Below are 14,885 nucleotides of genomic sequence, written 5' to 3'. Positions count from 1 at the left end.
GACAAGGGCCCCAGGCGGGAGCTGAACATGTGGGATAAGGGCCCCAGGTTGGAGCTGCACACGTGGGATAAGGGCCCCAGGATGAAGTTGCACATGCGGGACAAGGGCCCCAGGTTGGAGTTGTGCATGCGGGACAAGGGCCCCAGGTTGGAGTTGTGCATGCGGGACAAGGGCCCCAAGCTCGAGTTGCACATGTGGGACGGGGGCCGCAGGCCAGAGATGCACAGGTGGGGCAAAGGACCCAGGTTGGAGTTGCACATGTTGGACAAGGGCCCCAGACCGGAGTTGCACAGGCAGGACAAGGGCCCCAGGCTGAAGTTGCACATGTTGGACAACGGCCCCGACCGGAGTTGCACAGTCAGGACAAGGGCCCCAGTTTGGAGTTGCGCATGTTGGGCAAGCGGCCCAGGTTGGAGTTGCACAGGTGGGACAATGGCCCCAGGTTGGAGTTGCGCATGTTGGACAAGGGCCCCAGGTTGGAGTTGACTCCTAGTTTAAATCAGAAACTGAAATAGTAATGAATCTAACCTCAGTCTGTCGGTATTCAGTGCTGGTAGAGGCGTATCTAAGAAGAACCGCTGCAATATTTCTACAGTACATCGACCCAAGCATTAAATACAAAGGCTAGAATTTTTTTTTTTTTAGGACAGACCTTGAATTTGTCCCCCTTTGAATTTATGTGATGAGCTTATACAAGAAAACCTACATTTTAGTTTGCAGTTTGACCGTGTCAAAATGTTGGCCAATAAAGTGCAGGTGGTCCACCTCCTATTCATATCTGAGTAATGTATTTAATAATACGCATTTAATACAAGATATAGATTACTTCTTATTTTTGAATAGCAAAATCCAGTCATTGCTCTCTTTGTATCTGTTTCCCATTCTCAGAAGAAAGCTGTAGTAACAACATTTGACCAGGTGAGGGAGACACTATATTGAGAAAGGACGGTTCTGTAATCCAGATCAGGTTTTTATGCAATTTACAAATTTTAGACTAAAGATGATGATTGTTTATCTAAACTGAAGCTGTTCAGGTTTTTTATATAATTTAATCTGAAAGAGGGGAAACACTGGGAAGCAGGAAACTTACAAAAGCCAATAATCCAGTTGTTCTCTGTAAAAATGGCAGAAAATAATGTATTTACATCCAGAGAAACCTGAAAACGACCTGCTCCATCCTTTTTAGTCAGAATATGACCTGTTTTCACTTTTTCCAAAGGTAGCATGCTGCTTTAAGAGTGGGCTGAGCGGATGGGGATCCGAGATCTAAAAAACTAAAGAGTCTTCACTTCGTTGCTTTTAATGAGGCAAATGTGTTCAAGTTTTATTGATTTATGCATTGGACAGATAGCTTAGTTGAAGCGTTTTACATTTTGTTATTTTTTTTTATAAAGAAAAACATAAATAACAATGTACAATTTTTATTTTCTTTAATAATTAAAAATTTAATACAGTAAAGGCCAACTAATTTGTTTTTACAATCTTTTTTATTTGTTGTACAAACTACTTCCTAGCAAAAAAAGAAGAAAAACCAAACAAAAACAACCCCCCCCCAAAAAACAAACAAAAAAAAAAAAAACAACAAAAAAACTAATCCTTTGTTATTTGACAGCTTCGTAATACCTCTTTTAATTTCCACCTTCCTATCCATTAAATGTTATTTTATGCATACTATATTTGTTTTTGAACTGTTAATGTAAGTATTGGAAAAGCTGAGGTTTTTTTTATGTGCACACAAATTGGGGCACTAACATTTAATTCTGCTTTCTCACAAGTGAACACATTTTTAAGTTGGTTGAACAACAGAGATGAAAATATATTTTTGGGAGACTCATCACTGATTTATTGGATCTTGGTTGCTCATATGGGTTAAAGAAAGTGTTATTCTGTATATTTCCTTACTGCACTATGTGTCCCTTTTTGCTGAATAAAAAAAATCCCCTTCTTCCTTTAACCTCAGCCATCCAAGCCAGTGAGAGTCAACAACAGAATTCAATTCAATTCAGTTTATTTATATAGCGCAAATTCACAACACATGTCATCAATGAGTCTCCTTGAAACCCAGTCGGCTTCGGCAGATGGCCGCTCACACTGAGCCTGGTTCTGCTGGCGGTTTCTTCCTGCTAAAAGGGAGTTTTTCCTCTCCACTGTCGCTACAAGCATGCTTAATGAGAGGGATTGCATCCCAGTCCAATCAATTTGACTGTATGATCTGGTGAACTGTAAAGTGTCTTGAGATGACATGTGTTGTGAATTGGTGCTATATAAATAAACTGAATTGAAATTGAATTGAATTCATTCATATGCTCCAATTAAACCAAGAGCTAGTCCTGATTTCAACAATAGAGATGAATGATAAACCTAAAAATGGAGCAGGTTTGTTTTTCAATTTGGAGTGACGCATCTCCTTGAATGTTTATAAAAGATCTTTGTGCGGTTTAAAGCTTGCTTAGAGGCGAAGCCAGAAGGCAGAGGATTCAAACTCGCGCTGGTGAACGCTGCAGGTCATTTTACTTTACTGAGCTTTATTAACGAATCTGTGTAGAAACGTAAAGCTTTATTAGGAATGTTTAAACTTTTTCTCTCTACCTGCTGCTTCGTTTGGGAATTAAATCAGAGAAACAGAAAGTGACAGAAGAGTCCGCAGCCTAAATTGACAGGTAGGAGACATTTAACCCCTTAAGACGAAGTTTCACGTCAAAATGATTTTTTTTTTCCTTTTAAAAACGAAAGATATATGTTTGCTGACATGACAGCGGCTGTTGGAGGCAGAGGGTGAAAGCTGCTGTCAGCTGCAGCTTTGTTACACTCAGCTGCGCTTTGCTGCAACTTCCTCTGGAGCCAATTTGAACCTAATGGTCTTTAAGTGGTTAAACTGCTGGGAAATCCAGTAATAATGCATTGCTACAATATTTCATTTCCCTTTTGGATTAAGGTAATCATAAATCGATTACAGGCTTACACCTGTATAGATAAAAAAAAAAAAAACAGTGGCATCCTAAATATAATCGACCCAGTTTGACAAAAACATAATTAAAATGCAACATATTAGAAATAAAAACAGAAATCAAACATCAAAAATGGCTGTTCTTCCAGTTTAATTTGAGGGTACAGACTGTAAACAACAACTAACTGAAAACTGTCATAAAGGGTGTTTATATAGCTATTCTAAACACTTTTGCAGGTTGTTTAAATGCATTTCAATTGAAAAGTTGTGCATAGTTGTAAACTGGAAGGATATTTTTTTTTTCAACTCGTCCTGAGTTCATATTTTCTAAAACAACCATTCAATTTCTTGTTTTTTTTTTAAGTTGTATGCATTGTTACAAATTGACTGCAAGGTATAGTATATAGTATTATATTTGAACATCAGCGTGCCATCAATGAAACACGGTGGTGGATGCATCATGCTGATTGGATGCTTTTCTTCAGCAGGAGCGGTTGTGCTTTCTCTTCCAAATCATAAATAAAATTTGTTTTGGCCCTGTCAGTGAAGTAATGCAGCTAGAGCCCCCATGCATTACTCCCACCCCTACGTGCATTCTGACCCCTAAAAGATCAGTTATTCCTACTTTCCTGCTGCTCTAGCTTTACTAAAGCTGAGCATTGATGTAGAGAATTTGGTGGTGGGGGAAACAATTCTGCAAGGAAGAATATGAGTTAAGCTACAATCTGAAGTCAGGAGATGAGTCTTAATTTCATTACATGCCGGATGTAGCTTGAATTACTTAACTTGTGGGACGAGGCTGACAGTCATGAGACATAAATGCAACATGGCCTTCATTTAGAGAAAAAAATAGTCAGCCATGCAGCTTTTCTTCAGCAATGTCCATATTCAAATATTTAAAAAAAAAAGGGGAAAAAATAATTTTCCTCAGGGTTCAACTTCAAATTCTGATAGAATGAATTTTTCATAGTTTGGAATAACTTGCTGTTTACTTGCTGAGTATTTAATATCGACATTAGGTTTCCAATGAACTCATCCTGCAGGATGCAGCAAATAGACAAGCTTTGATTGCATCTGATCAAAGGTGTGTTGAGGCTTGCAAATAGCTGATGTTTAATTTGAATTCTGTGCTCTTTTCCTTCCCAGAAGTAAAGGAAGGGGTGCAACTTTAGGTGGGCGACAGTAGTGTTGGATGAAGGTCTTTCCTTTCGAGCGGAGGGTTCCATATAAGTACAGGCCATTTAACATTTAAATATTTTTTTTTTAGCCTGGATTTTAAAGTTTCAGGCATCTTACAATATAAGCTGCTCTATTTTATGTCATCAAATCATGCTGATGCTGTGAATATAATTCCCATATTTTTGTTACTTGATGATCTATAAACAGAGCAAATATTAATGATTGGTTGGACGGCTGATAGGAAGATGTCCGATACATTCAGAGGCAAACGGTCAGTTGATTTGTTCCGTTGCAAGTTTCCTAACAGGAAGTCGGTCAGCGGCGGTGTTAGGCCACCTTCCTGCATGGAGAGAGAACATTTACAAACCCTCGATGACTCAGACCTACTTTAACGGCTGATGGAGCAATTCCAGGGATGTAATTAGAAAAATCGAAGTGGTCATTAGAAACTTGGAGCTGGAAGTTTCCTCAGAGTGTAAAAGGATAGCAAATTCTCTCTAAAGATGAGATTTATTTAAATAATTTGCAATTCACCTCAGCTGTATTTATGTAACAAAAGCAAAGCTGAAAAGCAGTAAAGTTACGAAATGCCTCTTGTTACTCTGCATTGTGGTGGTGACTAAAGACACCCTTTAAGCCCCTCTCACACTTTGACGATTTAGCCAGCGTATGCCTGACATACGAAAAATCTGGCAAATACACTGGCGTAAGTTATGGGTACGTTTTTGTATAAGTTTTGAGCAAGCTGTACCTTGATACTTCCAAAAATGACCAACTATGTATAATTACGGGAGACCACATTTTCACATGTATACAGTGTTATAGTTTCTTAACCCCTAGAACCCTACGGACCCACCGGTGGGTCCAGCTGCTTCGTGACCTCGTAATTTTAACAAACCCCCAGTATTGATGTAAAAAAAACACATTTGGCACAGTTTGGTGACATTTTTGGATAAATGTGCCAAAATGGCCTCTCCGCCTAAGAAATTTCTCACTAATACCATTCTAAAATAAATATGATTCATCTGATTGAGTCCAAATTTGGTATATTTTTACACAACATTTAGATTTAAAAGTCTGTACTACTTTTTTGTGCTATAAATAATATTTTGGTAGTGTTTTGCAATGTTTATTTCAAAGAAAATTTTGGCGAGGTTCAAAAAATGCAAAATATTTTGTATTTTGTCCCTAATAGTTCAGGCAGGGTCAAAGGTACAATGGTGCTGACACCAGAAAACCATTCTATGACATCTTACCTTTACAGACGTACCAAAAGTTTCTTCTTAAATCTAATAGCTGTGAGGCTATAAGTGATTTACTTTTGTGTGTTTTTGTCAGGCAGAAATTTATTTATACCCCTTAGGGTGTAAGAGGTTAACCTAAACTAGGCCTGCATTTTTTTTTTCTCCCATTAAATATGCTCACATGCCAGGAACTCAATGCATTTAGGTCTGTAAACATGACCAAGACGTTCGGCCATTGTTCAAACTGAGCATCAGAATGGAAAACAAAGCTGATTTAAGTGACTTTGAATGTGGCATGGTTGTTGGCGCAGGACAGGCTGGTTGGAGTATTTCAGAGATTTACTGAGAATCTTCCAAAAACTGAGAAAATATTCAATGAGCAGCATTTCTGTGGCTGCAAATTCCTTGTTGATACCAAAGGTCAAAGGGAAATTGCTAAACTGGTTCCCTAGTTACAATAGAGGTATGCAGAAGAGCATCTCTGAACACTTTAACACGCTGAACCTAGCAGCAGTAGATAAGGTAAGAACAGGAAACTGCAGATGTCACAGACGCACTGAAATTGGAAAATAGAGGATTGGAAAAACATTGCCTGCTCTGATGAGCAACATTCAGATGGTAGGTTCAGAATATGGCGTCAACAACATGAAAGCATGGATCATCCTGCCTTGTATCAACGGTTCAGGCTGGTGGTGGTGTCGGGGTATGGGGGATATTTTTTTCTATCAACTGAGCTGTGTGTCAACGCTACAGCCTACCTGAGTATTGTTGCTGACCATTCCTATATGATCACAGTATACCCAGCTTCTAATGTCCACTTCCAGCAGCATAGCGCTCTATGTCATGAAACATGAATCATCTCAGACTAGTTTCTTGAATATTACAAGCTTTTACGGTATTTAAATGGCCTCCGCAGTCACCAGATTGCAATCTAATAGAGCACCTCTGGGGTATGGTGAAACGGGAGATTTACATCATTTATGTGTAGCTGACAAATCTGCAGCATCTGCTAGATGCTATCATTTCAATATGGACCAAACACTCTGAGGAATCATGCCTCTAGGTTTTGGATTTGAAAATACGGTAAATTTCGCTGCGAGCCGTCCAATCAAGCTACAGTATTCATTATATTTTAAAACATGTACACAGGAAATATAAAATAAACACTTATCAACCAAGTGCAAACTACAATAAAGTGATGAGATTTTGACTTGCAAAGTCAGATCCTGTTTTTTTTTTTTTTTTCCCCAATATATAATTTCTAATGAGAAATTTATGGTAGTATGCTAATACAGAAGGATGTGGGGAAAGAAGGTGTTTGGTTTATTTCCAGCCAAAATGGAAGGATAAGGCAGTTCTAAAGACAAAAGATGAACCTTAAAATGTGGCCAGTGATTGTATAGAGAAATCTAAAACAGCCTCAGTTCTTCTGAGAGTGCTTTTCACAGTTTTTAGTTGTACTTGACTATTCTTTCAGAGGTAGATTATTGCATTCAGAAACCGATGTTGGAGGATGAGGCCTGCCTAAAGGGAGTTTATTTGGAAATGTATTTGTTCTGCTTTATTCTTTTCTTTTTTTAGGTCTTGCTCATCCGGTTTTTAGAAATGTATCTGTCAAAATCAATAAACCCCATTTGTATCTCTGAAGAGTGATAATAGAAGGCTCTCTGTCACGCTGCTATATCCAGTGAGGATTACTGCATTGACTAGAAGGGATTCTATTTGTGACAGAAAGAAAAATGCACAGATAACAGAGTCTGTGTGAACAAACTGAATGAGCAACATTTGGAAACAGTGACGTGTCCACAGGTTCCTTCGTATTGGGCTACTGAAATTTCCCAGGTATCATGACATCATCCCTTTCTTCATTACTGTTTCTAACATCAGTCTTTTTTCTGTGATTGTGTGAATTCTTTTGGAAAGATGAGGTTTAAATAAAATGTAAAAGTCTTACCTGTTTCAAGCAGTTGTTGGTTTTTTTTTTTTAGTGGTAGACGTGACATCACACCCTGTGTGTGTGAGACTGTTTACACAAGGACAAAATAATTAAAGGTGGCATTTTAAACTGCATCTTAAACCAGTGGTTAGCTTAGCAAACATTACACAAACATCCGTCATCATGTGTAGAAAAGGGAAAAAGTGAAACAGCATGCAGCAGTAACCTTTCATCTGACTTTATTTTAAAAATTAAAATGGTTGCCTGAATCTTCTCTACCAAGTAATACAGATCAATGTCGGCTCATTTTGATTAAAATGTTTTAAATAAATTCAACAGCTTATTTTATGAGTTGTGTTTAAAATAGTGTTGCACCGATACCAGTATTGGGCAGGCCCCAGATCCAGCACTGAAATTACGGTATCGGTATCGGCGAGTACCAACAAATAGGGCACCGATACCATTTCCAGAGCCAAAATTTTATTCAACAATTGTTATCCATTCCAGGTAGGCTATAAAAAGTTCTATTTGATTCACTTTGTATTAGTCTTTTTTTTTCCTGCTACACAAAGGTAGGCAGCAGCTTGACAAAGCCGTAATGGATATTATTTTAAATCCAAGTAGGTATGACGATACCCAGATGGTATCGGCCAATACTGCAAAGCCAGGCATATGCTTTCGGGGCCAAAAAATGGCATCGGCGCAACACTAGTTTTAAGGATTAAGAAATGACAATGCATTTATCTTGGGAAATAGTTAAAATCCTTCAGTATCTGATCAGAAGATAAAGGAGTGACTTTGACGTCCCTCACAGTGGATGATGCTTATCTTTATGGTGCATTTGAATTGTTTTTAAGTGGCCATTTTTGTTTCTGTCTATGTGTCTATTATTTTTAGTGTTTCTCACTCTCTAATAGGACAGGGTGTTATGTGCCTGTAAAGAGATGGAGCATAAACCTCCTCCCGTTTGCTGCAGCAGTAATAAAAGTCTAAAACCTGCAGCTATTGGATGGTTCTCCTGCGTGTCCGCAGCTGTGTTCAATAGAACAAAATGTTGTTTAAATGACTTGTGTATGTCAATAAATATTTGACAGCAAAGTGGCTATTCATCACTTAAAAGCTTCCTGACTGTAAAGTATGTGTCATCGTCCATTTTAGTACTAACAATTGCATTCGTGGTCCATTCTCTCCCAAACAAAGGAGACAAAGGATTCATTTATCAAGCATATTGGACGAGGGGGGGGGGGGATAATAGCTTGGTGTTTCTCCTTGTAGGGGGCTTCTCCTCTAGCACTGAGGGTTCCAGTCAGCTCCATTACTTGGTGGTGGGTGGACTGCGTCCTCGTGTTTCTGAGGGAAACCAGTGTGTTTCATTCAGTCTGTGTTTTCCTGCAGAGGGCCTCTCAGGCATTTGGGTCCCAGCGCTCAGACCTGAGTGGGCATAATGTCAAAGTCACTTTACTTGAAGTTGTTTCCGGTCCAAACATAACTGTGGCTCATCAATCAGTTGGACAGACTGACATTCTTAGTTGTTTTTTTTGGGGATTTGGTCTCCGATTTTACGCATGCAGGGTCACATCGTGGATATGGGATTGTTTAGGTAGGTGTATTCGTCTCAGTCTGTTACTTGCATTTTCCCTCAACAAGTACTTTTAAAAAAGTATAGACTAACTAGAATAAAGTAACGCAAATCAGCTTAATTTTTTATAATAGATTTTATGAAACATTTTAGAGCTACCAACTTCACAAAATGTTTCTTTTTCTTTAAGTAGCAGCTGCCTGTTATTTTAGGTGTCCCGATACAACTTTTTCATTTCCAGCTTTTATTGCACCCAGTACAATCTCAGCATGAATCGTGCAGTTTTATAACTTATTTTGTATTGTAGAATGTTAGAAAAGGCTTGATCAGGTTATCTTACTAACAGAGAACATTAGTCAACAACAAAATGTATGTAAGCAACTGACTCATGTAAAATCAACCAATAAGTCAGAGAAACTTTAAACAGAGGCAACGTCTTACTATCAGCATGCCAATATTAGAGATTTTAGATGATGGCCGATATAATCCAATATTTTTTGGTTAATATTTTCTGGGAATCCCCTATGTAGTAGTTTTTGGTTTAATGAATGCACATTCTCTGGTCAGGCTCATTTGATGATTTAAGCAGAGTGAAAATATAATGTTTAAATAAAAGAAGTAAGTATAGGCTTTATTAGCATTATTTGTAACAAAAACAACCGCAGAATGCTAAGTGAAGCATGTTTCTATGGAAGCTCTTGGCAAACAGAAAAAAATGAAAAATGGAACAAAGTCTCTGTTTATTGAGGTTAAACAGAGGTTTATTGAGGTATATCAGAGCTAGGGCTGGGCATTATGGCTTGAATATTTAATCTCAGATGGTTTTCTCTACTAGATTCCTTTAATCATTGTATTTATTTTTTAAGTTTTATAATAAAAATTAGCAGTGGTATACATTACTTTGAAAAAATAGCTTTTATTTTAGTCATCCTCTCTGGGACGGGATCTGAATTTAAAGGGAATGACCCCTAAGCTGTGAAACACACCTTGGAAAGAAATTATCTTGTTTTACAATAAAAATTGTAACCAACTAAAGGCTCCCTCACTGAAAAAAAATCTAAATCTAGATAAGTCATTTCTTTCTTAAAATAAGTGCATTTGTTCTTGGATTGAGGAGGAAAAAGAGACATTTTGCCAATAGAACAAGATAATTTACATTTAAAATAAGAAAACAAAATTGCATTGTCTTATTTCAAGTGCATTTTATCTAATTATCTTATTTTAAGAGTAAAAATGCTCATTCCATTGGCAGACTCATCTCATTTACCAACTCAAATTTAGCAGATGTACTCTTAATTTAAGAATTATCTTCTTATTTCTAGATTGTTTTTCCAGTGTTAGTGGAATTACACAGTGCGCTAGTTTATAAGTTATGAGTGGACATCCAAGGACAGAAGGTGATGAACTGATGTCAGCCTGAACTATGGAAGTCCAGGAAGTGCATTGGTGGGGAAAACAAATAAAATTTTCAAAAAATTGAATCTTCATAAATAAAAAAACTCTATTAATTGATTAAATTTAATTTATTTAATCCCAAATCCCGGCTGACTTTCCCTCCATCTATGATATTCATCATATTTTATCCAACCAAAGCTTATTTCCATCGTCTGTTGTTGTTTGGGTGTGATACAGTGATAGCATGGGCGGTTCTAGACAGGGGCCAACGGGGGCCAGATCATGTTATGGCCCCTGTACTGAAAACATAATACTAAAATAAATTCTATGATAATCTGTGCTGGAACAGACATTGTTACTGATAGGTCCTCTGGATCTATTTGATTTTTTTTCTTTACAAATCCTGTTCTATACAAATTATTAAAAAAAACAGTAAGGCGATAGCTTCAGCGGTATTGAGATAGGATCCCAGTTTTCATCTGCCAAATGTTTTTTTTTCAAAACAAATAAAAAAATATATACTTTTTAATTTTTACAGCTGAATTTATCAGCTTTTTTAGTTCTAATTCAGATTTTATAGAAAACTGTAATTTTAAATTGAATTAAGTCAAAAATATGTAAAATTCCTGAATTCTGAATGTATATTGACATAGAATTTTAATTAAATCTAATTGAATAGAAATTTCACTTCATGCAGCTCTCTTAATATTTTTGAATCCCTTGCCCTGTTTTTTATTTCATGCTTTTCTGTGCCCCCATGAAAACACGCTGGCCCCCTCCTGGCCCCCCTGGTACATTTGGTCTAGATCCGCCACTGAGTGATGGTGAGGCAGAGTGAAATGATGGGATGTTTAAATGGAGCATTTACCCTTTTTTATTTGATTCAATTATAAAACCTAGATTTCTAGTCTAGCTCTTTTTAGTTTTTTTAGTTTTAGGTGTATAACACATAAAACAGACAAGCTGAAATAATGATCTATGTCATTCTGTTCCTCCTGCTAAATCAGTCTACAGAAGCCAACTTTATAAACTTATCATCTGTGCTTTTTTTTTTTAGGCAATTCCACCAACAGAAACTCTTGGATTTGTGTTCATCAATGGATGCAAAGGAACCAATGGTGGTGCACTGACCTTTAGGAGCCATGGACCCTCAGGTTTAGCTCACCTCAGCGGACTGAGGCTCTCTCTTAATGTGACCAAGCACCATTCTGTCCTAACAGATGCTGAAAGAGGGAAAGATTCCTGCGGCTCAAATATTTCAGGTATGACTCATAAGACACATTGTTATATCAACGTATCAGACGGCTATCAATGTTTTGTGTGTGTTAAGTGGGGTCAGGCATATGTTTACGTCACCCAGTGCTTAAACACGCGCTGTTCTTTGTGTAAGTGAAACTTTATCAGCGTTTGTTTGCTATAGTTTCTGTGTTTTTCTGCCGCCATGTTACCTATAGAGACTTACCTGAGGGACTGTAGCACTTCCAATAGATAAAAAAAGAAAGATTTTCAGAGAACAGCAGGAATGTTGCTGTTTTTTTTGTTGTTGCTCTGTTTAAAAGTTTATTGTGTTCTTTACCAATATCCAAGTGCTGGGGCGCACTGCCACCCCAAAGACACCGCCAAAGAAGATGATGTAGTGATCATGTAGTGATTTGCAAGTGTACAGTTAATTTGAAAATACTGTATTAACTAGATATTAAATATTACCATATCACATCAGGAGCTATTTCTATCCCTACATCTATCACCAAGAAGCTCAATTGTCGAGAAGTTGACCTAATTATGGTGAGTGGACTCACATTTGAACAACTCTAAACACCACAGGCGGCAGACACACACTGTCCCTTATTTAGAAACATATAAAGGATTTTAAGGAAATAGTTTCCAAAGGTGCTCCTCATGCTAAGGAACAATTCGTTAAAATTTGGTGATGATTCTGATCATGTGTGAGTTTCAGCTATATCTGTAAGTCACAATACGGGACAACATTTGTTGCTTGGAGGAGGTCTGCACTCTCTGAGTACTTTTCTATGTGTGCACTTTTTTTTTTTTTGCTGTCCTTTATTTCCTGCAGTATGCCTCGATAACTCCTCATACTCCGTAAAGTGCTTGTTTTTAAATGTCACATTGTATTTGGTGTGTTGATGCATTTTTAAAGTGCTTCACCTCTAAATTTTTCCATTGCTAGATGCAAACTTCACATTATTCTCAAAGCAATGAAGTTCCACTTGACAGTGCTTAGGATTTGCTGCCGTGCTGTGCAGTTTGAAGGAAAAAGGGAGATAGGTTGCAGGCGGAGCCCCTGGAGGCAGTGAATCAGGAGATACAGATAACCAGTTTTTCTGATCGGTAATAAAAGATGATGATCAGCAATCAAACACTTTTTCATAAAAATCCACTGATTATGGTACTGTAGGTGGCCGATTGATCGGCACACCACTAATTTGAACTGTAACCCTATTTATATGTAACCTTTGCAAAAAAGGCCATCCTCCTGCATTACCATATGGTATTTATATATACACTATATTGCCAAAAGTATTTGCTCACCTGCCTTGACTCACATATGAGCTTAAGTGACATCCCGTTCCTAATCCATAGGGTTCAATATGACGTCGGTCCACCCTTTGCAGCTAGAACAGCTTCAACTCTTCTGGGAAGGCTGTCCACAAGGTTTAGGAGTGTGTTTATGGGAATTTTTGACCATTCTTCCAGAAGCGCATTTGTGAGGTCGCACACTGATGTTGGACGAGAAGGCCTGGCTCTCAGTCTCCGCTCTAATTCATCCCAAAGGTGTTCTATCGGGTTGAGGTCAGGACTCTGTGCAGGCCAGTCAAGTTCATCCACACCAGACTCTGTCATCCATGTCTTTATGGACCTTGCTTTGTGCACTGGTGCACAGTCATGTTGGAAGAGGAAGGGGCCAGCTCCAAACTGTTCCCACAAAGTTGGGAGCATGGAATTGTCCAAAATGTCTTGGTATGCTGAAGCATTCAGAGTTCCTTTCACTGGAACTAAGGGGCCAAGCCCAGCTCCTGAAAAACAACCTCACACCATAATCCCCCCTCCACCAAACTTTACACTTGGCACAATGCAGTCAGACAAGTACCGTTCTCCTGGCAACCGCCAAACCCAGACCCGTCCATCAGATTGCCAGATGGAGAAGCGCGATTCGTCACTCCAGAGAACGCGTCTCCACTGCTCTAGAGTCCAGTGGCGGCGTGCTTTACACCACCGCATCCGACGCTTTGCATTGCACTTGGTGATGTATGGCTTGGATGCAGCTGCTCGACCATGGAAACCCATTCCATGAAGCTCTCTGCGCACTGTTCTTGAGCTAATCTGAAGGCCACATGAAGTTTGGAGGTCTGTAGTGATTGACTCTGCAGAAAGTTGGCGACCTCTTCGCACTATGCGCGTCAGCATCCGCTGACCCCGCTCCGTCAGTTTACGTGGCCTACCACTTCGTGGCTGAGTTGCTGTCGTTCCCAAACACTTCCATTTTCTTATAATACAGCTGACAGTTGACTGTGGAATATTTAGGAGCGAGGAAATTTCACGACTGGATTTGTTGCACAGGTGGCATCCTATCACAGTTCCACGCTGGAATTCACTGAGCTCCTGAGAGCGACCCATTCTTTCACAAATGTTTGTAAAAACAGTCTGCATGCCTAGGTGCTTGAATTTATACACATGTGGCCATGGAAGTGATTGGAACACCTGATTCCAATAATTTGGATGGGTGAGCAAATACTTTTGGCAATATAGTGTATATATATATATATATATATATATATATATATATATATATATATATATATATATATATATATATATATATATATATATATATATATTATGTATATAATAGAGAGAGAGAGCTGGATAAAGCTCTGCGTGGAATTAAAGGTGGTAGGTAATTCCAGTGTGATGCTCCCTCTTGAGAATAAGACTGATGAGATGACTGTTATTAAAGCTCGGGTTTTCCAAACAAGGCTGCATGGTGGATTTTGGTTAGAATTGCTGATTTACACCAAGGAGATCTCAAGGTCAAGTCCCACCTTTCGTGTTTGTTGTTTTCCTGTGGCTACTTTGGCTTCCTCCCATAGAGCAAAGACGCAGGTTGATTGACTATTTGATTGACCGTGTGTTGGTCTGACTACAGGTCCAGTCTTCATTGACCTGCACAAACTAGTTCATAACTTCAGGTGAATGATAGATGGTTTTTATTGCTGTTTTTAGTAATTAACTTGGAGGCTTTAATGGAAATCTTAGAGGCATAGTCATGGTATATGCCTATTAGGGTTGTCAAAAGTATCGATACTCAAAAAAGTATTGACACTGAAATGTTGTATCCGGATACAATACTCGTTTTTAAAAGTATCGATAAAGTGCAGAATAGAGAACAATGCACTTTCAGAACAGTGTGTTATTGAATAATTCTGTGCACTTTTCAGTTTCAGACTTTTTTTTTTGTAAGAGGTGCAGCTGCTGAGAATTATTTTTGTTTCTTAACCGGTTTGGCTAGCGTCATGGTTATGTGTGCAAAGCATAGCCAAGGAAGGAACACTTAATTTTATTTTTCTAAGTTTTTTATCAAGCTTG

General features: G+C 38.3%; 1 protein-coding gene across 3 annotated transcripts in view; it reads left to right on the top strand.

Moving 5' to 3' along the window:
- The first annotated feature begins 2,461 nt into the window (after positions 1-2,461).
- tnk2b (tyrosine kinase, non-receptor, 2b) overlaps positions 2,462-14,885 on the top strand; it is an 81,302-nt gene continuing 68,878 nt past the window's right edge. For all 3 annotated transcript variants that reach the window (XM_038278883.1, XM_038278885.1, XM_038278884.1), the window contains exons 1-2: positions 2,462-2,660; positions 11,338-11,542. In XM_038278883.1, the coding sequence (XP_038134811.1) occupies positions 11,501-11,542 (42 nt within the window). In that variant the 5' untranslated portion in view covers positions 2,462-2,660; positions 11,338-11,500. The remainder of the gene's footprint in view (positions 2,661-11,337; positions 11,543-14,885) is intronic.

The sequence above is a fragment of the Cyprinodon tularosa genome, unplaced genomic scaffold, assembly GCF_016077235.1.
Source record: "Cyprinodon tularosa strain WSP-4 unplaced genomic scaffold, ASM1607723v1 ctg145, whole genome shotgun sequence".
NCBI lineage: Eukaryota > Metazoa > Chordata > Actinopteri > Cyprinodontiformes > Cyprinodontidae > Cyprinodon > Cyprinodon tularosa.
Note: the sequence above shows the minus strand (reverse complement) of the source record. Positions and strands in the feature narration are given on the sequence as shown.